The 21,758-nt window shown below is 36.7% G+C and overlaps 1 protein-coding gene across 2 annotated transcripts in view; it reads left to right on the top strand.

Moving 5' to 3' along the window:
- UHRF2 (ubiquitin like with PHD and ring finger domains 2) overlaps positions 1–21,758 on the top strand; it is a 71,368-nt gene that overhangs the window by 22,548 nt on the left and 27,062 nt on the right. The window contains exon 4 of one of the 2 annotated variants that reach the window (XM_043890727.1): positions 12,773–12,991. The exons of the other annotated variant lie outside the window; for it this stretch is intronic. Coding sequence (XP_043746662.1) covers positions 12,773–12,991 — 219 coding nt within the window. The remainder of the gene's footprint in view (positions 1–12,772; positions 12,992–21,758) is intronic. 2 annotated transcript variants of the gene reach the window in all.

Genomic DNA, 21,758 nt, shown 5'->3' with positions numbered 1-21,758 from the left:
TCAACCATTAAGTATTGGTAAATTCTGGAGTGAGGGACAACACTCTATAGTAGTTGAATATTTGCTCTGAGATCTAGTCCTGGCTTTCCTTTTGAATTACACTCTAAAATGCATCTGTGGTTTTAAGACAAGTTTCCTGAATTTGGCTTCACGTTGAATTAGATCTCAGAATCTTCCCATATATTTTCCTGCTTGTAAGGATTCAACATGTACCTTTATAGCTCATTTGAAAAGGTGAATTTGGGACTACTAGTCATGTTACTGGTTTTTTTTTAATTGCTCTGTTAAATTTAGTGGTCTAATTTAGAGATCTTGGTTTATAAATTGGAGCTGATTTCTATAAAGAGAAATGTAAGTTAGAAACCTCTAGTAGTTTGAACTAGGAAGTATATATCTAAAGAGGGAAAATGTTTATGAAAGTTACTTTATTTCTATATCTTAATAATTGTCTGTGGCTAGGCAAAGTTGAAATCTTGAAACATGAGTGTTAAGAGTTTTCATAATGATGTGAAAATTACCGTATAAGCTTTCATGTTCCATAGTGTTCACATTTAGAATAGAAATGTCGGTTTACCTCGGAAACAAACTTCTCATTTTGAATTTTTAGTAAATTATTCTGAAATACCCTTTTTAAAGTATAGTTTAATAATTCTCTTTTTAAAACAATGCTATGTGCCAGGTACTGTATAAGTCCTTTACTTGGATTATTTCATGTAATCCTCGTTAAACTATCAATGGAGTAGATACTTTTCTAAGTGTAAAGAGGGAATAACTGAGATTTAGATAAGTTAGCTAACATACCCAGTATTGAATAGTTGATAAGAGGTAGACTGAGATTTGGAAAAGCACATACTTAGAACCACGCTACCAGACTACCTCTCACTTTGAGAGAAGCCTGCTTATAAAATATTTTAATATATAAATAAATATATAATACTATAAAGCAGTTATGTTTACATATTTAAAATTTTTCTGTCAGTCTCTCCAGTTATACTTTCACAGAGCAGAAACCTTAAATCAATAAACAAATACCTGTGTGCTTTCTTTTTTTCTGTAAGGAAAAATAGATTATTAAACTGCTGTTTTTAACACAGTCTCAAGGCTCTACCCATGGGAATGAGATCAAATGGAACTGTTAAGAGCATCACTTAGGACTTGGAGGGTAACTTATGCTAGGCTACAATTAAAAACCCATCTGGTGAAATGTCTTAGAATAATGTTGTCATTGCCACCAGCAGTCTTTTTAAGATTTTTTTTTTTTTAGTTATTCTGAGCTTGTGGTGCATGCTTTTGAGTAGCCTTAATTATGGCTACTACAAATAGAAGCCAGTGAGCCAATTTTGAATAAAATCAAGTGGTATTTTTAAGTAAAAATTGTTCTATAAAGTAACAAAACTTATTTTCTTGAATGTACTGATGTGATCTGTTTCTAAAAGAGTGTCAAAAATGTTTGAATGATTTCTGGGTTTTCACAGAAGGAAAGGAGTATGATTTTTAAAAATCAGGTCAGAGTGTCATGTTGATCTTGAGTAGGGAGCTATAAATGAGAAGTTAAGTTTCAGAACCTTGGTGCAGTGACAAGTCTGCTTCATTGTTTCTTGGTTGTTGCTGACATGTTTGCCAAAAACTTAGAATATTTCCTCTATGACTTGAAGTGTTCTGAATGGATAAAAATCAAAAGGAGGGCAGAAGTTAGATCTTTAACCTTATTGTTGTTCTTCTCTTGTGTTAAAAGATAACTTAGTGCTTAGAAAAATAACTACAAATATTAGTTAAAATGACTACAGATATCAGTTGATTTCACTTTTTCAAATTTATACATCATTCCTTTATAGTAGTATTTCTCAAAGATGGTCAGCAAAACTGTGGCTTCACCCAGGTAAGGTGTCTGTAGTGCAGTTTCCTGAGGGCTATCAAAGCCCCACGCCCTGCATTGGGTTGGCCTGGAGTAGAGCCCAGGAATCTGCTTTTCAAACAGGCAGCCGGGGCCTTATTAAGTATATAGATCATTGGTTCTGTTATAGGCTGCATAGTTTTCAGGCATTAGGATCAGAAATTTGGTTTGAATTCTAGGTCTTTGGTTACGTTTTTTGCTTTGCTTGGTTTAAACTTTGAGCTTTAATTTCTTCATTTGTAAATATCTACTTGACCGTGTTCTCTTTTTCCCCAACAACCTTGAAAAGTATCCAGTAATAATAGTCAAACTTTCTGCTTTTAATTTATTAATAAGACCAAGTTATTTTGGTAAGTACTCTTAAATAATTTACCTTTGGCATAGGTATTTTTTAACCTAATTACATTGTTCTAACAATTAAAAGTTATACACCATTGTTAACATGTTGCACAAATGAGTTTTATTTCCATGTATGTATTTAAGTCCTACTGTAAGCAGTTTTAAGTAAGTTATTTTTGTCTGTGAGTAAGCTTTACATTTAAGGTGTGAAAGTTAGCAGTGCTACTTATTAGATTAAAAAACGCTCTCTTTTTGCATGTAGTATGACATTAAAGGTTTGCTAAACTAGAACATGCCTCCAGATGAATGTTGTCCTTATTTAAACATTTTAACCCCAGGAAGTCATGTTTTGAAAGAAGGTTGCGGTGATAGTACTTTGCTTAATACAGTTTGAATCTTATAAAATGATTAGTTAGCTTACAAGTCACCTAAGGAAATGTACTTTTACTTTCTTACAACAAACCTGTTGTAAAAATTGTGCTTAATCAATTTCCTTGTAGTTTAATTCCCCAGGTTTTATTCAATGATTTGCTAATTGAGAACACAGTTGGATTTTGTTAAAATGTCACATAGTTCAGGATCATCAAAAGCATATAGTGAAGGATAGCTCTAAAAGATACCTGAAGAGTATGTAGAGCAATGAAAATGTTACTGGGAAGAAATACTTAGGGATATTTAAGGTTTATCTGAGAATATAGCCTGTATAACACCAAAGTGTTTCTCTACTCTCAAAGATGCAAAGTAGCTACCTAGAGTAGTCTGTCTTACATCTCTGTTAGGGTGATAACTTGACTTCAGGTTCTGAGAACAGGAGGGCATGAAGTGTAAGAGAAAAAAAGGACCCTAGTCTCATCTTTACATATCTGTATGTAGGCTTATGGCACAGTCTAGATAAAGTCAGCTTTAATATGTTCCTACCTCTCTGCTTCAGATTTTGAGGGATATCTTGAGCCCTGTTTTAGAATTTTTTTTTAAGCTTCCAGCACTTTCCAGAATATTTCATGCAGTCTCCTCCAGTCTTCCTCAGTGCCAATGCTGGAAGAAGCCAGTGCTTGGACCAATTTGTAGTGCTTATCTTCAGCCCTTTGATGCCATGGGAGGCAGGGAATGCTTTGTTAGACATTGCTTTTTAAGAACACCAAAAACATAATCTTTGAAGTACCTTTTCCTTATCTCTGTATAGAGTTCTTCATTGCCACTTAACTATCCTAAAACACAATGGTCATAGTTGATTTATTACATTTTTTCAAGAGCTTTAGTTATATAAAAGATTTTTTTATTTAATGAGTTGCATGTTTCCAAACATTTGTCAGCCTGTTACATCCCAAACACACCAAAGTTTGAACATAGTACCTGCTTCTTAATGAAAACTTGGTATTTTACAGGTGTAAGTTGTGATAGAAGTATGCACACCTAACTTTCAGAATACCTTAAGTTCTGAGAATATAAGGTAGGGAAGATAATTCTGTATTCCTGAAGGAGGAGAATGCTAGGATACCAGGATAAGTAGGTAGAAAATATGGTGTTACCTGAGGGTAGACTAGTATGGGTGGACTGTAGAAAATACCTGGTCAAAAAAAAAAAAAAAGAAAATACCTGGTCAGTAATAAGAAACCACACTAAAGGTGAATAAAGATTTCCAGTTAAATGTGGCAGATTAAGATGCATGTTTGTCTCCACTCCTTCTTAAACCCTCCTAGAAGACAGTAAAAGAATAAAGGCATAAGCCCCTGAGGACAAAAAACAAATGTGGTAGAAGTAAGACACAGAAGAGAAAACAACAAACTTTTGAAAGGTAAGAAGCTAATGGGTAAATGATGCCTAACTTATCAGGCCATGAAGAGCTGAAACCTGAGTGTAAGCCAACAACAAGCAAGTACATTGGTGTTGAAGAACCTTAGGAAGGTTCAGATCTTGGATTTACCAGGTACTTCGGAGATAACAAAGAGTCGGACACGACTGACCGACTTTGCTTTGCTTTGGAGGTAGGCATATCCAGGGGGCGCAAAGAGTTGGACACAAGCGATAGAGCGCACAGACAAACACACATATGGAAAAAACAGAGAACAAAAAGATTTATTTATATGAAAGAGCATTCTAATCACTTCTACCACATTCAAGGCTTAAACCAAGAAAGAGGAAAACATGGTATTTGGGAAATAGGATTCAACACAGGAAGTAATGATAGGAGATCCCAGTGTGATATCAATGAGGAGCAAGCTGTCCACATAAGAATAGGACAGAGGTATCTAGAAAAAGTTTTGCAACCCAGAAGGTTAGTAGAATACCTGAAATGTCTGAACACAGTGGAGTTTTAACAGCTGTGGCAGAATGGGGATAATTCATGGTGAAAGTGAGAGTGTTAGTCAGTTAGTTGTATCTGACTCTTTGTGACCCCGTGGACTATAGCCTACCAGGCTCCTCTGTCCAAGGAATTCTCCAGGCAAGAATACTGGAGTGGGTTGCCATTTCCTTCTCCAGGGGATCTTACCGGCCTCGAGATCAAACTTGGGTCTTCTGCATTGCAGGCAGATTCTTTACCATATGTAAATAGGAAACTAAGCAACTAGCAACCAAAAAGAAAACTTAAGCACGCAATAGAAGACAAAAGCTGTGGAAGAGCGGATGTATAATTAAAGCATACTTCATTAGTTAGCTGTGAACACTTATTAATATTTAGTCAAGATATATAGAAAAAAATACTGATATGTACAAACAACTCAGTTTGTTTAATGTGCTTAAGAGCAGGCAAGTTCATCAATCCTTGCAAGAGTCTAGAGCCAGGTGATCAGTTTAAGTCATGCTCTGCTGCTTCTTTCCAAATAACCTCTCTGCCTTGTCTGTAAAATGGGGATAGAATAATATCTATCTCTATCCTAAGAGGTAAATAATGTTAACATTTAGAGCAATGCCTTGTGTTAGTAAAGTTTAAGGAAGAGGAGGATGGAGGCAAATGAGCTGTACATGAGGGGTGGGTAGAATAAGTTTGAAGTAAAAAGCAGTGTCAGCATGTTGCTTAAATGTAAATGTGGAGGTGAACAAAAATAGCTAAAAGTTAAACAGTTGCATCTGGGGAATAGAAATCAGAAATGTGATGGCTTGGAACTGGAGGCTGCTTGTCCTCATTGTAAGCCTTGAGTGTTAACTTTGAGTTTCGTACACCTGTGGGAAAACTTCAAAAAAGTAGGAAGATCCTTTTGTTTGAACTTGAAGCCCAAAGCATTTTATTTTTTATAGTAGAAATCTTTGAACTTATGCAGAGGTTGAGAGAAAGTATAATGAACTCATCACCTATCTTCACTCATTATGACCTCCTAGCCAATCTTGTTCAATCCCTGCCAGCATCCCCAGGCACCACCACTGGATTATTTTGGAGCAAGTCCCAAATTTTAAGTGTTTTCAACCAGAAATAGCCTTAGCAGCTATGGTGGGCACACTGCTCAGATCTTCAAGATAGAACTTGTTGACCCACAGGGAATGACTGCAGTTAACTTGACAACTTTTAATCACAGCACTTTTAAGATCTGTTACAGTGTCTGAGCCAAGGCCACACTCTTTCCTAGTTCATCTTGTTGTTGACATCTTAAGAGCATTCAACTGAGAAAATAGCTAAATGGATTCTTTTTAAAGTGTGCAGAAGAGAGCTAATGTCAAGCCAGAGATTTACTACTCTTTGAAAGGTCGGTGTATGGTTTACCTTTGGCTGGTGTTGGGGAGCTAACTTTCAGGAGGATTCTCATTCCTTGATAAAAATGGTATACTGTGCATAAGCTCTACAAAAGAAATATGGATTATGCTGAATACCTGCTTCTGAGAGTCTGGAATTTTGGTATGTGCTAGATATTGAGTGCTGATGTGATCAATTCCTAATAAAACTCTTGAGCATTCTTTACTGCACATCCCTGGTAGACAACATTATAGCACATATGTTGTCAGAATTTCTTGCTGAAGGAATTAAGCACATTTTATGTGACTACTGGGAATGGACTGCTTGAGCTTGTACCTGCATTCCTCTGGACTTAACCTTATTTTTTTTTTTCCTTTGCTGAATTTGCTTTGTATCCTTTCATTATAGTAAATCATAGCCATGGGAAGAACTGTGTGCTCTTCTGTGAGAATGAGACCTGTGAGTTCCCCCAACAAATCACTGAACCTGACGAGGGGACCCCAACACATTAAAAAAAAAAAAAAAAATCCCACCTGAAATTTACAATGGTTCCTTAAAATCAAATAACCAGTCAATGTTCAGACTTATTTGTTTTTAAAACATATTCTTGGAATGTACAAATAAGGATAAAATTAAGTTCATCCATTGCATGTTAAGTCTCAACCTACAGATCCCCCCTACTTTTTTTTTTCCTTACTATTTGTTTATGCAGGTGACAGTTTATTCAGTTTTCCCACAGTTGGGAGTTTACATTTCTGTTAATGTTAGTTTCCTGAAAGCTTATACGGTCATCCCTTGGTATCCATAGGGCATTGGTTCCAGGACCCCAGTGCATACCAAAATCCATGGATGCTCAAGTTTCTTATAAAAAATGACTTTTTGGGGTATAACCTATACACATCCTCTTGTTTAAATCATGTCTAGATGACTTGTAATACCTAATATAATGTTGATATTCTGTAAATAGTTGTAAATACTATATAGTGAAAGTGCTCAGTTGTGTCTGACTCTTACCCCATGGACTATATCCCACCAGGCTCCTCTGTCCATGGAATTCTCCAGGCCAGAATACTGGAGTGGGTAGCCGTTTCCTTCTCCAGGGGAATCTTCCCAACCCAGGGATCGAACTCACATGTCCTGCATTTCAGGCAGATTCTTTACTGTCTGAGCCACCAGGAAGCCCAAATACAATGTAAATGCTGTATCGGGACTTCCCTGATGGTCCAGTGGTTAAGACTCTGAGCTCCTGATGGAGGGAGTTGGTTTGATCCCTGGTTGGGGAACTAAGATCCCACATGCTGTGTGTCCAATAAATAAAACATTTGGGAAAAAATGCTGTATAAATAGTTGTTGGAACCTGGCAAATTGAACTGCTTTTTGGAACTTTCTGGAATTTTTTTCTGGTTATTTTCCAACAGTGATTGGTTGACTCTATGGATGCAGAACCATCCATATATATGTACCTAGAGGTTTGATAGGTTTTAAATTTCATCATTTGATAAGGCTGGTTTAGAGATGGTATTTATTTACCTATTGCATGACACTGAGAAACGTATAATACCTGCTTCCCCGTTCTTTTCTTGTGGTAAGATTTAAGTGTTGTCAGTCTGATAAGTACATTGTGAAATTTCCTGCCAGCTTTTAATGGTTTTAGTAGCCATTAACCTTTACCTTCCCAGGTGGTGCAGTGGAAGAGAATCTGCCTGCCAATGCAGGAGATGCAGGTTTGATCACTGGGCCAGGAAAGACCCCCTGGGAGTAGGAAATGGCAACCTACTCCAGGATTCTTGCCTGGAAAATCCCATGGACAGAGGAACCTGAGGGGCTGTAGTCCATGGGGTTACAAAGAGCTGGACACAACTGAGTGACTGAGCACCCACACAGCCTTTACCTATAGTTGCTATGTAATGAAATGTAAAAATGGTAATATTTCATTCTCTTTCCTTCATACCTATAGCTCTTTCATAAAGGACTTTCCTTAACAGTTGATTCATATACGAAGGGTAGAATAAACTATCAATTGTTGAACTTTTTCAGTGTTCAGAGTGAGTAAATTCCCTAGCATTCTCCAAAGGATCCTCCAGGGTCAGTGAGATTTTTACTAAGTATCATGTGAACTAATGGATTTTAATACTTGCTTTAACCTAACTCAGCTCTTTGTGGTGCCCAAGTTGTCTCATCTCTGGCCTGTGGAAGCTCCTTCAAGTCGAACCTGACTTAATGAGGATTTCTTTACATTCAGGTACAACAGGATGTCCCAAGCTCTCCTGTTTCCTGCCCAGGACTGGATTCAGCCATTTCTTTTTTTTTTTAATTAATTAATTTATTTATTTTACTTTACAACATTGTATTGGTTTTGCCGTACAACATTGTATTGGTTTTGCCGTACATTGACTTGACTCCGCCATGGGTGTACATGTGTTCCCCATCCTGAACCCCCCTCCCACCTACCTCCTCATCCCATCCCTCTGGGTCATCCCAGTGCACCAGCCCCAAGCACCCTGTATCAGCCATTTCTTTAAGGATCTTTGGCTGTTTAGAGTGTATAGTTGGATGTTCATTGATACTTTTTGATCGTGTTTCTAGGTCTTCACATTGGAAACAGCTAGGAAGTTTGTACTGATACTTCCAATTAATTTTAGAGTTGAAAGGCTATCATTTAATCTTTTATTTCTTCTCTTACCCAAGAATCATAGTTATGATAATGTCAGCATTACCCTGCTTTGTTCTACTCATATGATGGTTTCAGATTAATAGTGCTACTATTATTGCAAACAATATTAGTGAAAAGTTGGTGTATTTTTTACTTTGTCCTTAGTAGATAAGTATAACTCCACTAGGAATATAGAGTTAATCTAGTGTATTTTCAAGTCACTTAAGAGTTTGTATTTAAGTCACTTTTTTCATTTTGCTTTTGATCTTTAGCTATTTATCACATTTTGTAAATTTATGATCATGTGAAACATTACGTGGTTCTAAAGGAAAAACGTTGAAATAAGTACATTAAGAAAAGCAGTGTCCATTTTGGTTCCTGCTAGCCTATTTCTTGTCTCTCTTTGTGGTAAATGAGTTTTGGTTTATCCTTTTATCTCAAAATATAAGTATTTGTGTGTGTGATTACATATATACTCACACACATATACACACTTACATATGTACACATATAAGTCAGTCGTGTCTGACTCTTTTGCAACCCCATGGACTGTAGCCCACCAGCCTCCTCTGTCCATGAAATTTTCCAGGCAAGAATACTGAAATGGGTTGCCATTTCCTCCTCCAGGGGATCTTCCCAATCCTGGGATCAAACTCGTGTCTCCCGCATTGGCAGGTGGACTCTTTACCACAGAGCCACCTGGGAAGCTATTCTTCGGGCACAAATACTGGAATGGGTTGTCATGCCCTCCTCCATGGAATTTTCCTGACCCAGGGATTCAACCCAAGTCTCCTCTTTCTCCTGCATTGGCAGGCAGATTCTTTACCACTAGCACTGCATGGAAAGTCCATATACAAATATATTTATTTCAACACATACTTAATTGGTAGAAGATAAATATTGTTTGCATCTTGGGTTTTATGAGTTAATATATCTCTCCGTATATATGTATCACTCCAGCAAATGTCATATTCCTTTCCATTATATAACTGTATCTTGTAGTAAGTAGTTTCCTATTGTGGACATTTGGTTACTTCTAGTCCTGCTGTTACAGATAGTGCAGCTATAAATAGCCTTGTGTATGTGTCTTTTCATGGGGTGTTTTGTTTCTTAATGTTTGGGACAGATTCCTAGAGTAGAATTCCTGGATCAAAAGGTAAATACATAGGCAGTTTTGCTGGGTATTGCCGAATTCCCCTCTTCAAGGAGACCGTACCAGTTTGTATTCCCATCAGCAGTGTTTGAGAATGCCTGTTTTCCTACAGCCTATGAACACATTGTTATCAGGCTTCACAAAATGTTTTAAGTAGATCTGTGTTTTAGAGTCTTTGGCAAAAGTATGGTGGAGTCTAAGGAGTCTAATAAAACAGTGAGATGAATTGGCCTTGACAGCCTCAGAGAAATGCAGGCCTTTACTGAGGATATAGAGTTACATTAAAGAAGTGTTGACAGTACGTGTAAGGAGGACTTAGTAATGATGGGGAAACTGGGGATAACTTCAATTTCTGGGAGTATGGAAAATTTACTGTAAAGAATATTGAGCATCAGCAGATTAGAGGATGGGGGAATTTCTTGAATTTGAGGCGCTCCTGAAATACATGTTAGAGATGTAGTTGGATATATGAATCCGAAGAGAAATTTGGGTTAGAGCATTTTAGTCATCCCTGTGTGATGTTAAGATATGTGTAAATGAAGATGCTGAGGAAAAGAATAAAAATGATAATTGAGCCTCAGCATGTTCTTGACTTTGGTAAAAATAGTTTTATGGGTCCTTTCTATGTCTTCTTACTTAGCAGCTGACTTAACATCTCTGGCGATACTTCATTTTCATGACTTTACGCACTATACATAAGGACTGTGTATTTGTATGTTCTACAATGTAATTCTGTTCTGAAGTCATACAAACTTAGTTTCAGGGCAAACATAGCTTAAATTCCTTTGATGTAGGGAATGGTTTATTTTGACTCATCTCCAGTAAACATGATTTTATATATGGTTTTAAAACTTTTATTTAAAATATTTCCATTCTTGGTATCTAACTTTGGCAATCATAGGCAAATGGAGAGTTCTTGCCAGTGAAATACCCTTTTTTTCCTATATTAATCATACAGGAGTATATGATAATGTCAGGATGTAAAAGTCATGTTACAGCTGAGAAAAGGATCTCCCATAAAAGAATAGTTTTCTATTCTATCATTTATGGCCTTAAGAATATTGAGTCAGGAAACACATTCACTACTTTAGAATTAGAAAAGCCCTGAAATAGCTAGTTAAAATTCTTCACCATTTTAGTTTTCAAAACAACCATATGGGCTAGTTAGTTAACCATTAGGTATGTTTTACACATGAGAGATAGTCATGTGTAAAGTAAATACAGGTAAAACTAAAACAGCGAAGTATGGTAACTTTCCCAAGGATACACAGTAGTAGGAAGCTAAAATGGAATTTAAACCCAGGCAGGTTGAAAATAGAACATATTTTGAGTGAAGAGACAGGATGATAAAGGATTCAAAACCTTATGTAAGTTGAAGGAAATTCATTTATAATATTTTATACTTAAAGGGTGGCAGGGTGACCAACTTAGACTGTCAAGGATTAGGTCTTTAGTGGAGACAGTGTGTAGATTTCTTCCTGGCACTTCAGCTGTGGAACTCATTGTGTTTATCTTTGGTCTAGTATCAAGTATATTCTCTTTCCTATGTCAGAGCTATGTGAAAACAAAGTGACTTTTTTTAGAGTTAGAGCTGCCCTCTTCTCACTTACTGTCCAAGCAGAGGTTGCTTGGAGGCCTGTGGTAAAAGGGAATTGTAGCACTGAGGGTAAATGGACCAGATCCTTTTTAAGTCCCCTTGCTAGTCTGAGGATTTTTTTCTTTTTCTTCTCTGCTTAACTAAAATTTGAAGAAGTTTGATTAAACTGAGTGATTAACTAAAATCCCACCAGGATTAATATCCATTTATTATAAATAAGTTAGACATACTGTGAGAGTCCTAGGCCTGCATAGTACTTGTTTGATTTGGAAGAACCGAGACAAGCTGCTAGAGCTGTTTCCAACTTCAGGCTCACTTACATTTTGAATAGGTCACTCAATTGGTTAAGGGTTAATGGTCTCTTCCCTTAGTTACTACCTTGTTAATGCCGTCAAAAAACGCTGTGATACTGAACAATTCTTGTGTTTCTATATAGCACAGTAGCTTATCAAAGTTGAGTGTGCTTGAGAATTGCTGAGAGGATTTGTGAAAATAGACCACTGGGCCTCACTCCCAGAGTTTGAGTCAGATCAGAAGTGGAGTTAGAAGTTTGCATTTATAACATGTTCCCAAATGGAACCACTGGTTTGAGAACCACTGCTACAGTAGTTTGACCTACCCCAGGAGACTGAGTTTTCCAAGGGCACAAACCAGAAATTACTTGTTTCCTTATCCCTCTATTAGCAAGCAATACATAAAGACAACAGATCTTATTAATGTTATAGAAACCACTGTGGACTGTTACATTGCTATTTTTGCCTGTGGATACCAGATGATAGGCCCCAAATGGAGGAACCTTGTTTTAAGTTCAAGTCAGGTTTAGGTTTGTTAAACCTTTAGAAATTCAAGTAAGATCAAGATTCTACTGGAATTCTTTCGCATGGGCTTCCCAGGTGGCGCTAATGGTAAAGAACCTGCCTGCCAGTGCAGGAGACTTTGAGACGCGGGTTTGATCCCTGGGTCAGGCAGATCCCTGGAGGAGGGCATGTCTCTCCAGTATTCTTGCATGGAGAATCCCATGGACAGAGGAGCCTGATGGGCTACAGTCTAGAGGGTCGCACAGAGTCAGACATGACTGAAGCAACTTAGCACTCACGCATGTTCTTATTATGCATAAAGCAAATGGCAGAGCTGGATCAACTAGTTCCACGTTCAGGAAGAGATCAGCATCTAGTCTTACTGAAGTAATTTTTAAATGTGGGTTAAGAAAATGTAGAAAAGAAGAACTTGGTTTTTTTACCTACCCCTATTCATCATTTCTCACCAACTCCCTCCTCAAGCTAGTTAAGAATGACTTACTAAGATTTTAACAAGACTTGTTTATTCTGGCATTTAAAATCATAAATATCATTTACTTAAGTGCCATGAAGAATAAAAGTATTAGGCTTTTATACATATTGCATGTAATTTTAGTCTTCCATGCTGATAATCATAATCATAAGCAGTATTCTGTGATTCTTTCTCCTCAGATATCCAGAAAGTGGTACTGTAGAAATAAATGTCAAGGATCTTCGACCACGAGCTAGAACCACTTTGAGATGGAATGAACTAAATATTGGTGATGTGGTAATGGTTAATTACAATGTAGAAAGTCCTAGTAATAGAGGATTTTGGTTTGATGCAGAAATCACTACATTGAAGACAATCTCAAGGACCAAAAAAGAACTTCGTGTGACTGTTTTCTTGGGGTAAGATTCTCTTCACTGATGCCATTTAATTACTGAATTAAGGAATGTAATTTTTAAGTGTTAAGCACATGTTCTTTAATTTAAAAAAAAAGATGGAATCCATGAAAGATGGAAATTTCCATACTAGAGGAAAACTTTTTAATAAATTTCTTGAATTTTTTATTAAGAATGACCCTTAAATCTCCATTGCTACTTTAAGGCTGGAGGTATTATTTAAAAGCACCTTGGAAATAATTGAACAGGTTATTAGAGAAATTTTTGCCTACTGTACAGGATTCTACTAGGCTAAACCAATAATATACAGAAGTGTTTCAATAGCTATGTTTGCTGTGAAGATCTGTTGATACAATAGAAATGAATGTCTACCTAGCCACCTGTCTGCTGTACTTGCAAGACTAGCAAAAATTTTCCTTTATAGTAATTTTATTTAACTTAGGAACTTAAAACCTCCTTTGAGAAGAATTTAAAAGGTAAAATGTCACCCAAGATTTCATATCACTCAGATACTTCCATTGTTAATTCTTTAAGAAATACTTTTAGATATTTCCTTCAAGTGATACAAGTACTACGCATTGTTTCAAAGCTACCTTTTTACACTCCGAAAAATGTTGTCAACACTGTTTTGTGTTCAGTTCTTCTGAATAAAATGTATTGGATAAATAGTCACTAATTTACTTTTAAAAAAAAGTCTGCTAAAGTATTTCCAATTCTTTATCATGATGCTTAAGTAAAAACCTTGTGTGTGCGTTTTTGTGCATTTTTCTTTAGAGTGAATTTTAAAAGTACATCTGTTGTGTTGAGCATTGCAGATACTAGAATGACCCTGACAGTTTTCTTTTACTTAAGAGAAGCAGCCAAACTAACATACTTGTTAAATTCTGGTTAAAATTCTGGTTAAATGCATTGTACATATATATGAGGGATACATATATATCTAGTTTAACATTGAGGTGACAAAGCTAAGATTAAGCATCTGCTTATGATGAGTAATATAATGCAGAGGTTGGTAAACTATGGCCCATTGGCTACCTGTTTTATGAAAAGAAATTTTTATTGGAACACAGCAGTGCCCATTTATGTTTTAGCTAAGACTGGCTTTTTTATCTGTGTGCTCAACAGCATTGTTGAATGACTGCAAACATGAAACTTACAGAATTTTAAACTACTTACTCTCTGACCCTTCATGGAAAAAGTCTGCTGACTCCTAAGATAAAAAGATTGTGAGCTTTTATTTTAGAAAACCATTTGAGAACTTTGTGGAAACCTAAATGTGATTCTGTTGTCAGGCTAAGGATGTAATAACTCAATTAACAGATTTCTAAGTAGCTTGAAATTCTGACATGGATACAAATCATGAAGGAAAGGAGAAAGCATCTACATAAATTAGTTATATAGAGATACATAGGTGTAGGAAGTGAAAAAAAAGCATGTATACACAGCAATACTCATAACATTGAGCTAAAAAAGCTTGCTATTTAAAATGTTTTCCTGAGTAATTCTGAGGTAAATTAAAGAGTGGAGCACTCTGGCTTTAGGGACTAGAGATAAGATTGAATGGAAATTATAGATAGGCAAGTATTGACTCATGAGAAAAGGGTGGTATTTGAGGGCTGTCCCAAAATAAAACACACTGTCCTATAAAGGCTTATGTTTGCTGTCATTTAGGTTTTTACTAGACTTGTTAAGGATACAGGAGCCAAATAAGGAGTCACTTTGGCTTGTGGATGGGAAGTTTTTTTCATTGTTAGAAATCTTTTCCCTTCACTGGAAAGAGTTTGGTGCTGTTACAGACAGTGCTTCCATGACATTATACTTCTGTCCTGGTGCTTATGTGTGTAGTTTCTGTTGGGTGGGTCTTGTCTAGAAGTAGAATCACTTGATTGTAGAACTTGTGCATCTCTAATTTTAGTAGATAGAACCAAATATTTAAGTGGTTGTACCAGATTCCACTTTGACCATGGTGAGTTCAAATTGCTCTGCGTTCTTAACCACACTTAATTTTGTCAGACTTGAGTTTTTGGTACTCAGGTGAGTTTCTAATAATATACTGTTGTGGCATTAATTTACGTTTCCCTGACTATTAATGAGATTGAGAACCATATGTTTATTGGCTATTTGGATATCTCTTGTAAGAATCCTGTTTCAAGCATTAAGGATCCTGTTTCAAGCATTGGTGTATGTTGTAGTTAATTAGGTAGTCTCTCATTGAAATTTTAGGAGTTCTAGTTATGGTGACTTGACCATTTCAGTTATATGTGGAGAAAATACCTACTTCAGTTCTGTGGCTTATCTTTTTTTCCCTATGTTTGAATAGTAGTCTTAATTTTAAGTGGTTGAATACTTTCTGTGTCTTGATTTAAGAAACCTTCTGAGGGCTGGTCAGGGTGGGAGATGAGTGAGAGTGGTTAAAAGGTACAAACTTCCAGTTATATGATATATAGGTTCTAGGGATATAATGTACAGCATGGTGACTATAGTTAATAATGTACTGTATATTTGAAAGCTGCTTAGAGAGTAGATCTTAAAAGTTTTCATCACAAGGAAAAAATTTGTAACTGTGGGGTGATGGATGTTAACTAATCTTTTTGCGGTAATCACTTTTCTGTATATCAAGTCATATTGTACACCTTCAGTTCAGTTCAGTTGTTCAGTTGTGGCTGACTCTTTGTGATCCCATGGACTGCAGCACACCAGGCCTCCCTGTCCGTCACCAACTGTTGGAGTCCACCCAAACCCATGTTCATCGAGTCAGTGATGAGCCATCCAACCATCTCATCCTCTGTCATCCCCTTCTCCCACCTTCATTCTTTCTCAGCATCAGGGTCTTTTCAAATGAATCAGTTCTTTGCATCAGATGGCCAAAGTGTTGGAGTTTCAGCTTCAACATCAGTCCTTCCAATGAATATTCAGGACTGATGTCCTTTAGGATGGACTGGTTGGATCTATTTGCTGTCCAAGGGACTCTCGAGTCTTCTCCAACACCACAGTTCAAAAGCATCAATTCTTCAGCACTTAGCTTTCTTAATAGTCCAGTTCTCACATCTGTACATGACTACTGGAAAAACCATAGCTTTGACTAGACAGACCTTTGTTGATAAAGTAATATGTCTGCTTTTTAATAAGCTATCTAGGTTGGTCATAACTTTTCTTCCAAGGAGCAAGCATCTTTTAATTTCATGGCTGCAGTCACCATCAGCAGTGATTTTGGAGCCCCCCAAAATAAGTCTGTCACTGTTCCCATTGTTTCCCCATCTCTTTGCCATGAAGTGATGGGACCAGATGCCATGATCTTAGTTTTCTGAGTGTTAAGCTTTAAGCCAACTTTTTCACTCTCCTCTTTCACTTTCATCAAGAGGCTCTTTAGTTCTTCTTCACTTTCTGCCACAAGGGTGGTGTCATCTGCATATGTGAGGTTATTGATATTTCTCCCAGCAATCTTGATTCCAGCTTGTGTTTCATCCAGCCCAGCGTTTCTCATGGTGTACTCTGTATATAAGTTAAATAAGCAGGGTGGCAATATACAGCCTTGACATACTCTTCCCTATTTGGAACCAGTCTGTCTTTCCATGTCCAGTTATAACTGTTGCTTCTTGACCTGCATACACATTTCTCAGGAGGCAGGTCAGGTGGTCTGGTACACCTTAGACTGAGACAGTTGTATGTCAGTTATATCTCAGTAAAACATGGAGTGGAGCAGAGGGGAGAAACTTCTCCCTACTCGTAGAACATAAAGATATCCTCCATTATTACCTTATAAAAGCTTAATACCACTTTTCTTTAGCTCTTTAATCCACTTGAAGTAGGTTTTTTGGTACAATGTGAAGTAAATATTAGACTTGCCTTAATACATGTGAATAATCATTTTTCCAGGCATCATTCATTTAAAAGGCCATTTTCCCTGTATTGATTTTCAGTATCACCTCACTGAGTGTCTATGTTTGATTCATCCATTCATCCATCTGATCTCTATTTTGTATCATTGGTTTGTTTTGTATATCCTTACATAAGTTTCATACTTTCATAATATGACTGAGCATTCTAGTCATCTTGGTAACGTCTACATAAAACCATTAGGAATTTGATAGGTACAGGATTAAATCTAATCTATGAGTGTGATTTCTTTGCATTTATTTAGGTCTTTAATATGATTTTGTCATGTTTTTATTAGATAAGGCATGTGCACTCAGTAGTGTCTGACTCTGTTATCCCATGGACTGTAGCCACCCCCAGGCTCCTCTGTCCATGAGATTTTCTGGGTAAGAATAATGGAATAGGTTGCCATTTCCTTCTCAAGGAGATTTTCCCAACCCAGGGATTGAACTCATATCCCTGTGTCTTCTGCATTGGTAGGTGGATTTTTTACCCCGATGCCACCTGGGAAGCCCTTTTTATTAGATTGGACCATATGAAATGTTTTTATAGATTCAAAATATTTGAATGTAGACAATTATATGACTCGGCCTGGTAGAATTCTCTCCAGAGGTCTAATCTTATGTGTCTTTTATTCTTATTTAGCTTCAGGTACCACTTGTTGTTATAAATAAATCCTTTTAAATTTCTTTTTTCTTTCTTACTGGTATGTAAATAACCTTTGATTTTGGATCCATTAGCTTTACTATAGTTATTAATTTTAATTTCCATGTAGATTGTTTTGTGGTTTTTATGATTGTAATCATAATCTGTGAATTATGTTTGTGTTATCACTCAGTTGTGTCCAACTCTTTGTAATCCAATGGACTATAGCCCGCCAGGCTCCTCTGTCCATGGAATTTCCCAGGCAAGAATACTGGAGTGATTTGCCATTCCCTTCTCCATGAATTACATTTATGTGTTCTTTTTCCTTTGATCTTTAACTTTTGTCTTCATTAACCAGTTGCCACTTAGTATGTTGTTAGAAGGAGGTGGTGAGAATAGGTATCTTTTTTTTTCCCACCCTGATCACCAAGAAGAAACTTTGTTGAACATTTTACCAGTACTTAACAATGTTTGACAGGTATTTTGTAGGTATGCTTTCCTGGATTTGGCTTGCCAGTATTTTGTGTAGGATTTTTCCATTTGGGTTAGTGAGTGAAATCTGCATTATCTTTCCTATCTAGCTATCCTTTACAAATTATGTTGATTTTATAAAAAATAGTGTGCTGTAATATTTTTCTATTTTATGGTAAAATTTTGTGTCCTTTTCTTGAATGTTTATTAGAACTTCTCAGTTAAGGTCTTTAGGGCTGAGATTTCTTTGTACAAAGTTTTTTTTTTTCCCCCTGTAATGATTATATAGAACTATAAGGTGCAAAGGAAGAAGGACATGATTTTTAATCTGCCTTGGAGATTTGATAAGGGAACTTGGAGTTAAAGTTTATTATTGTTTCTAATTTTTAATATGTGAGTACCAAAAAGTGAATATGCTTAAATTATCTAATTCTAGTTAACATATTCTATTTTTCACTTGTCATTTCTGTTTCTGTTTGAGCTTTGAAGAAAATAAAAGTCTAGGGTTTAAATCCATTTTTCAAAATTTTATTCGCTTACTCTTATATACTTAATACTACATAAAATTATACTAGATTAGTTTCGTAAGTAGAATTTGAATCCTATAGCAAAAAAAAAATATTTAACCTCACTCAAACTATGAATATACTTACCATATTTTGCATCTATTTTATAGGGTTTCATTTACCAAATTTTATCTATACTTGTTTATCATAACATCTGTAGTGATGATCTTATTATTGAATGTACCATTTTTACAGAATATAAACTTGATGTCCATATCAAGTTATAAATCAAAGTTCACTGTATTCCAACCGTATTGGCCTCCTTGTGTTGCTTAATCATACAGACATGCTCCTGTTTCAGAGCCTTTGCCCTTGACCGTTTCCTCTTACTGGTCTACACCACACCAGTATTCATTTGACTGGCTTTGTCTTTTATTTCTTTATTCACATATCACTTTGAAAGACAACTTTTCTTGATCGTGCTATGTAAAATCATACACACCCGGCATGGGTTACTTAAATTCTCCTTTAGTGTAACTTAATTTCTTTATGATACTGATTATCATCTGACATTTGTTATTCTCTCTTGCCCTACTTGTATTAGTTTCCTATTATTGCTGTAACAAATTACCACAGACTTAGTGGCTTAAATTGGAGAAGGCAATGGCAACCCACTCCAGTGCTCTTGCCTGGAAAATCCCATGGACAGAGGAGCCTGGCAGGCTGCAGTCCATGGGGTCGCGACGAGTCGGACACGACTGAGTGACTCCAGTGTTGTTGCCTGGAGAATCCCAGGGACGGCGGAGCCTGGTAGGCTGCCGTCTGTGGGTTCACACAGAGTCAGACATGACTGAAGCGACTTAGCAGCAGCAGCTTAAATAATACAACTTATTATTTTACAGCTCTGTAAGGCAGAAGACTTACAAATTTCACTGGGCTAAAAGTATCAGCAGGGTTGTGTTCCATTTTGGAAACTCTGAAAAAAAAATTTACTTCCTTGCCTTTTTCAGATTCTAGGGATCTCCCAGTTCTTTGGCCTATGGCCTACTTCCTCCATTTTTAAAGCCAACAAAGTTGTATCTTTGACTATTTGTTTTTAGTCACATCTTCCTTCAGGCTCTTTCTTCCCTCTTCTACTTTTCAAGATCCCCCATGATTACCTTTGGTCTATCTAGGTAATCCTATTTAAAGGTTATTAACTTCATAATGTCTGCAAAGTCCGTTTGCCATGTAAGGTAATATATTCATAGGTTCCTGGGCTGATGACAGATATCTTTGGGGCCTGTTATTTTGCCAATCATACCACTAGAATGTTAATGCTTTGATTTTTGTTTTTGTTGCTGTTTGCTGCTGTGTGTCAGACCCTGTTCTAAGAACTAGTTAGAATAGATATTCAGGAAATACAGTATTTCATAGAATCTGAAAGTAACTTTTCTGTATTTTAACGTCTATGAAATTAGGGTGTATCTTAAAATTGCTATTGGACTGACTAAAGTTGGGTTCTTTGAGATACTTGATTTTACTTCTGCTAGTTACCTTGGAGTGCCATCTAACTTGAAGTTAAATTTTCTATATCTAGAAATAGGACTAAAGGAGGTACATAAAGGAGAAAATATAATATGTAACAGCTTTATGGTCTGACACTATAGTTATAACTGTAATACATGGAAGAAATACACAAAGAAATTTTAAAGTATTTTCTATAATCCTGATGACAACTGGTGAAAATGTCTTATGTGTAATGTGGAGTAAAGCAAAGAAGTACTTGTAGCATTCTCATTTAGGCATCCCTGGTGTCTTTGAGAACTAGGATCGTGAAAGAAAGATTCTAGTTTTCTGATCGTGAAGGAAAAGAGAAACATAAATAATTGCTTTGTCAAAAGCAAACTTGCCCTTCAGTCCTGAATTTGAACAGAAAGTGTTTGCATGATCTCATGAGGTATGTTGTATATGTATTAATGTGTACGTCTCAATTTTGTAGCTTTGTCCACTAAAAATGCCTGAAAATAGCAATCAGTCCAGTTGCAGTAAGCTTTTTAGGGCCTAAATTCTGGTCTTGAAATAACCATTTCCACCTAAAAGAAGGCTTCCCAGATAGCTCAGCTGGTAAAGAATCTACCTGCAATGCAGGAGACCCTGGTTTGATTCCTGGGTTGGGAAGTTCCCCTGCGAAGGGATAGGCTTACCCATTCCAACATTCTTCAGCTTCCCTGGTGGCTCAGACAGTAAAGAATCTGCCTGCAATGTGGGAGACCTGGATTCAATCCCTGGGTTGGGAAGATCCCATGGAGGAGGGCATGGCAACCCACTTCAGTATTCTTTTTTTGTTTTTTTGTTTTTGGAGGTGAAGGGATTGTTGAGCAAAAACCACTACAATATTGTAAAGTAATTAGCCTCCAACTAATAAAAATAAATAAATAAATAAAATAAAAATTCACTTCAGTATTCTTAACTGGAGAATCCCCATGGACAAAGGAGCCTGACAGGCTACAGTCCATGAGGTCACAGTCAGTCAGACACGACTGAGCGACTAAGCACACACACACACACACACACACACACACACACACACACACACACACACACACACACACACACACACACACACACACACACACACACACACACACACACACACACACACACACACACACACACACACACACACACACACACACACACACACACACACACACACACACACACACACACACACACACACACACACACACACACACACACACACACACACACACACACACACACACACACACACCTAAAAAACCTGGCTTCCTTGGAGATAGGATGACAGGCCAGAGGCAGAAATGTACAAGAAGAACTAGGAACATCATGTCTCGCAGTTAACAAGGAAGCCCACAAAGACTGCTAAACTCTTGTCAGAAAGATTTGAGAGTCAATTGGAAGATTCCATTGACAGAAGATGAGACAATTTGACCATCTATAAGGCAAATAATAACGAAAGTGGATTGAAACACCTCAAACGTGTAAACTCCTAGTAATATAGAAGCTGACTGGTCACCTACATAGAACGTTTGAGAGCTATTTTTTTTTTAAACTGCTAAAGAAAGCATTCCATTTGTATTTGTTATATGCGTTATACCACTGAGTTACCAAATAATTGATGTGGTCATGTTTCTCTTTATGGAATTATTTCAGCAAATAAGTGAAAAGGGAGTGAAAGAACTAGAATATCAACATTATCCAGTCCCCAGTGAATTAATCTAGTCATTGAGCGTCTGTGGCTGCTATCATCA

This window comes from Cervus elaphus, chromosome 29, assembly GCF_910594005.1.
Source record: "Cervus elaphus chromosome 29, mCerEla1.1, whole genome shotgun sequence".
NCBI lineage: Eukaryota > Metazoa > Chordata > Mammalia > Artiodactyla > Cervidae > Cervus > Cervus elaphus.
The sequence above is the reverse complement of the archived record's forward strand: the minus strand, read 5'-3'. Positions and strand labels throughout refer to the sequence as shown.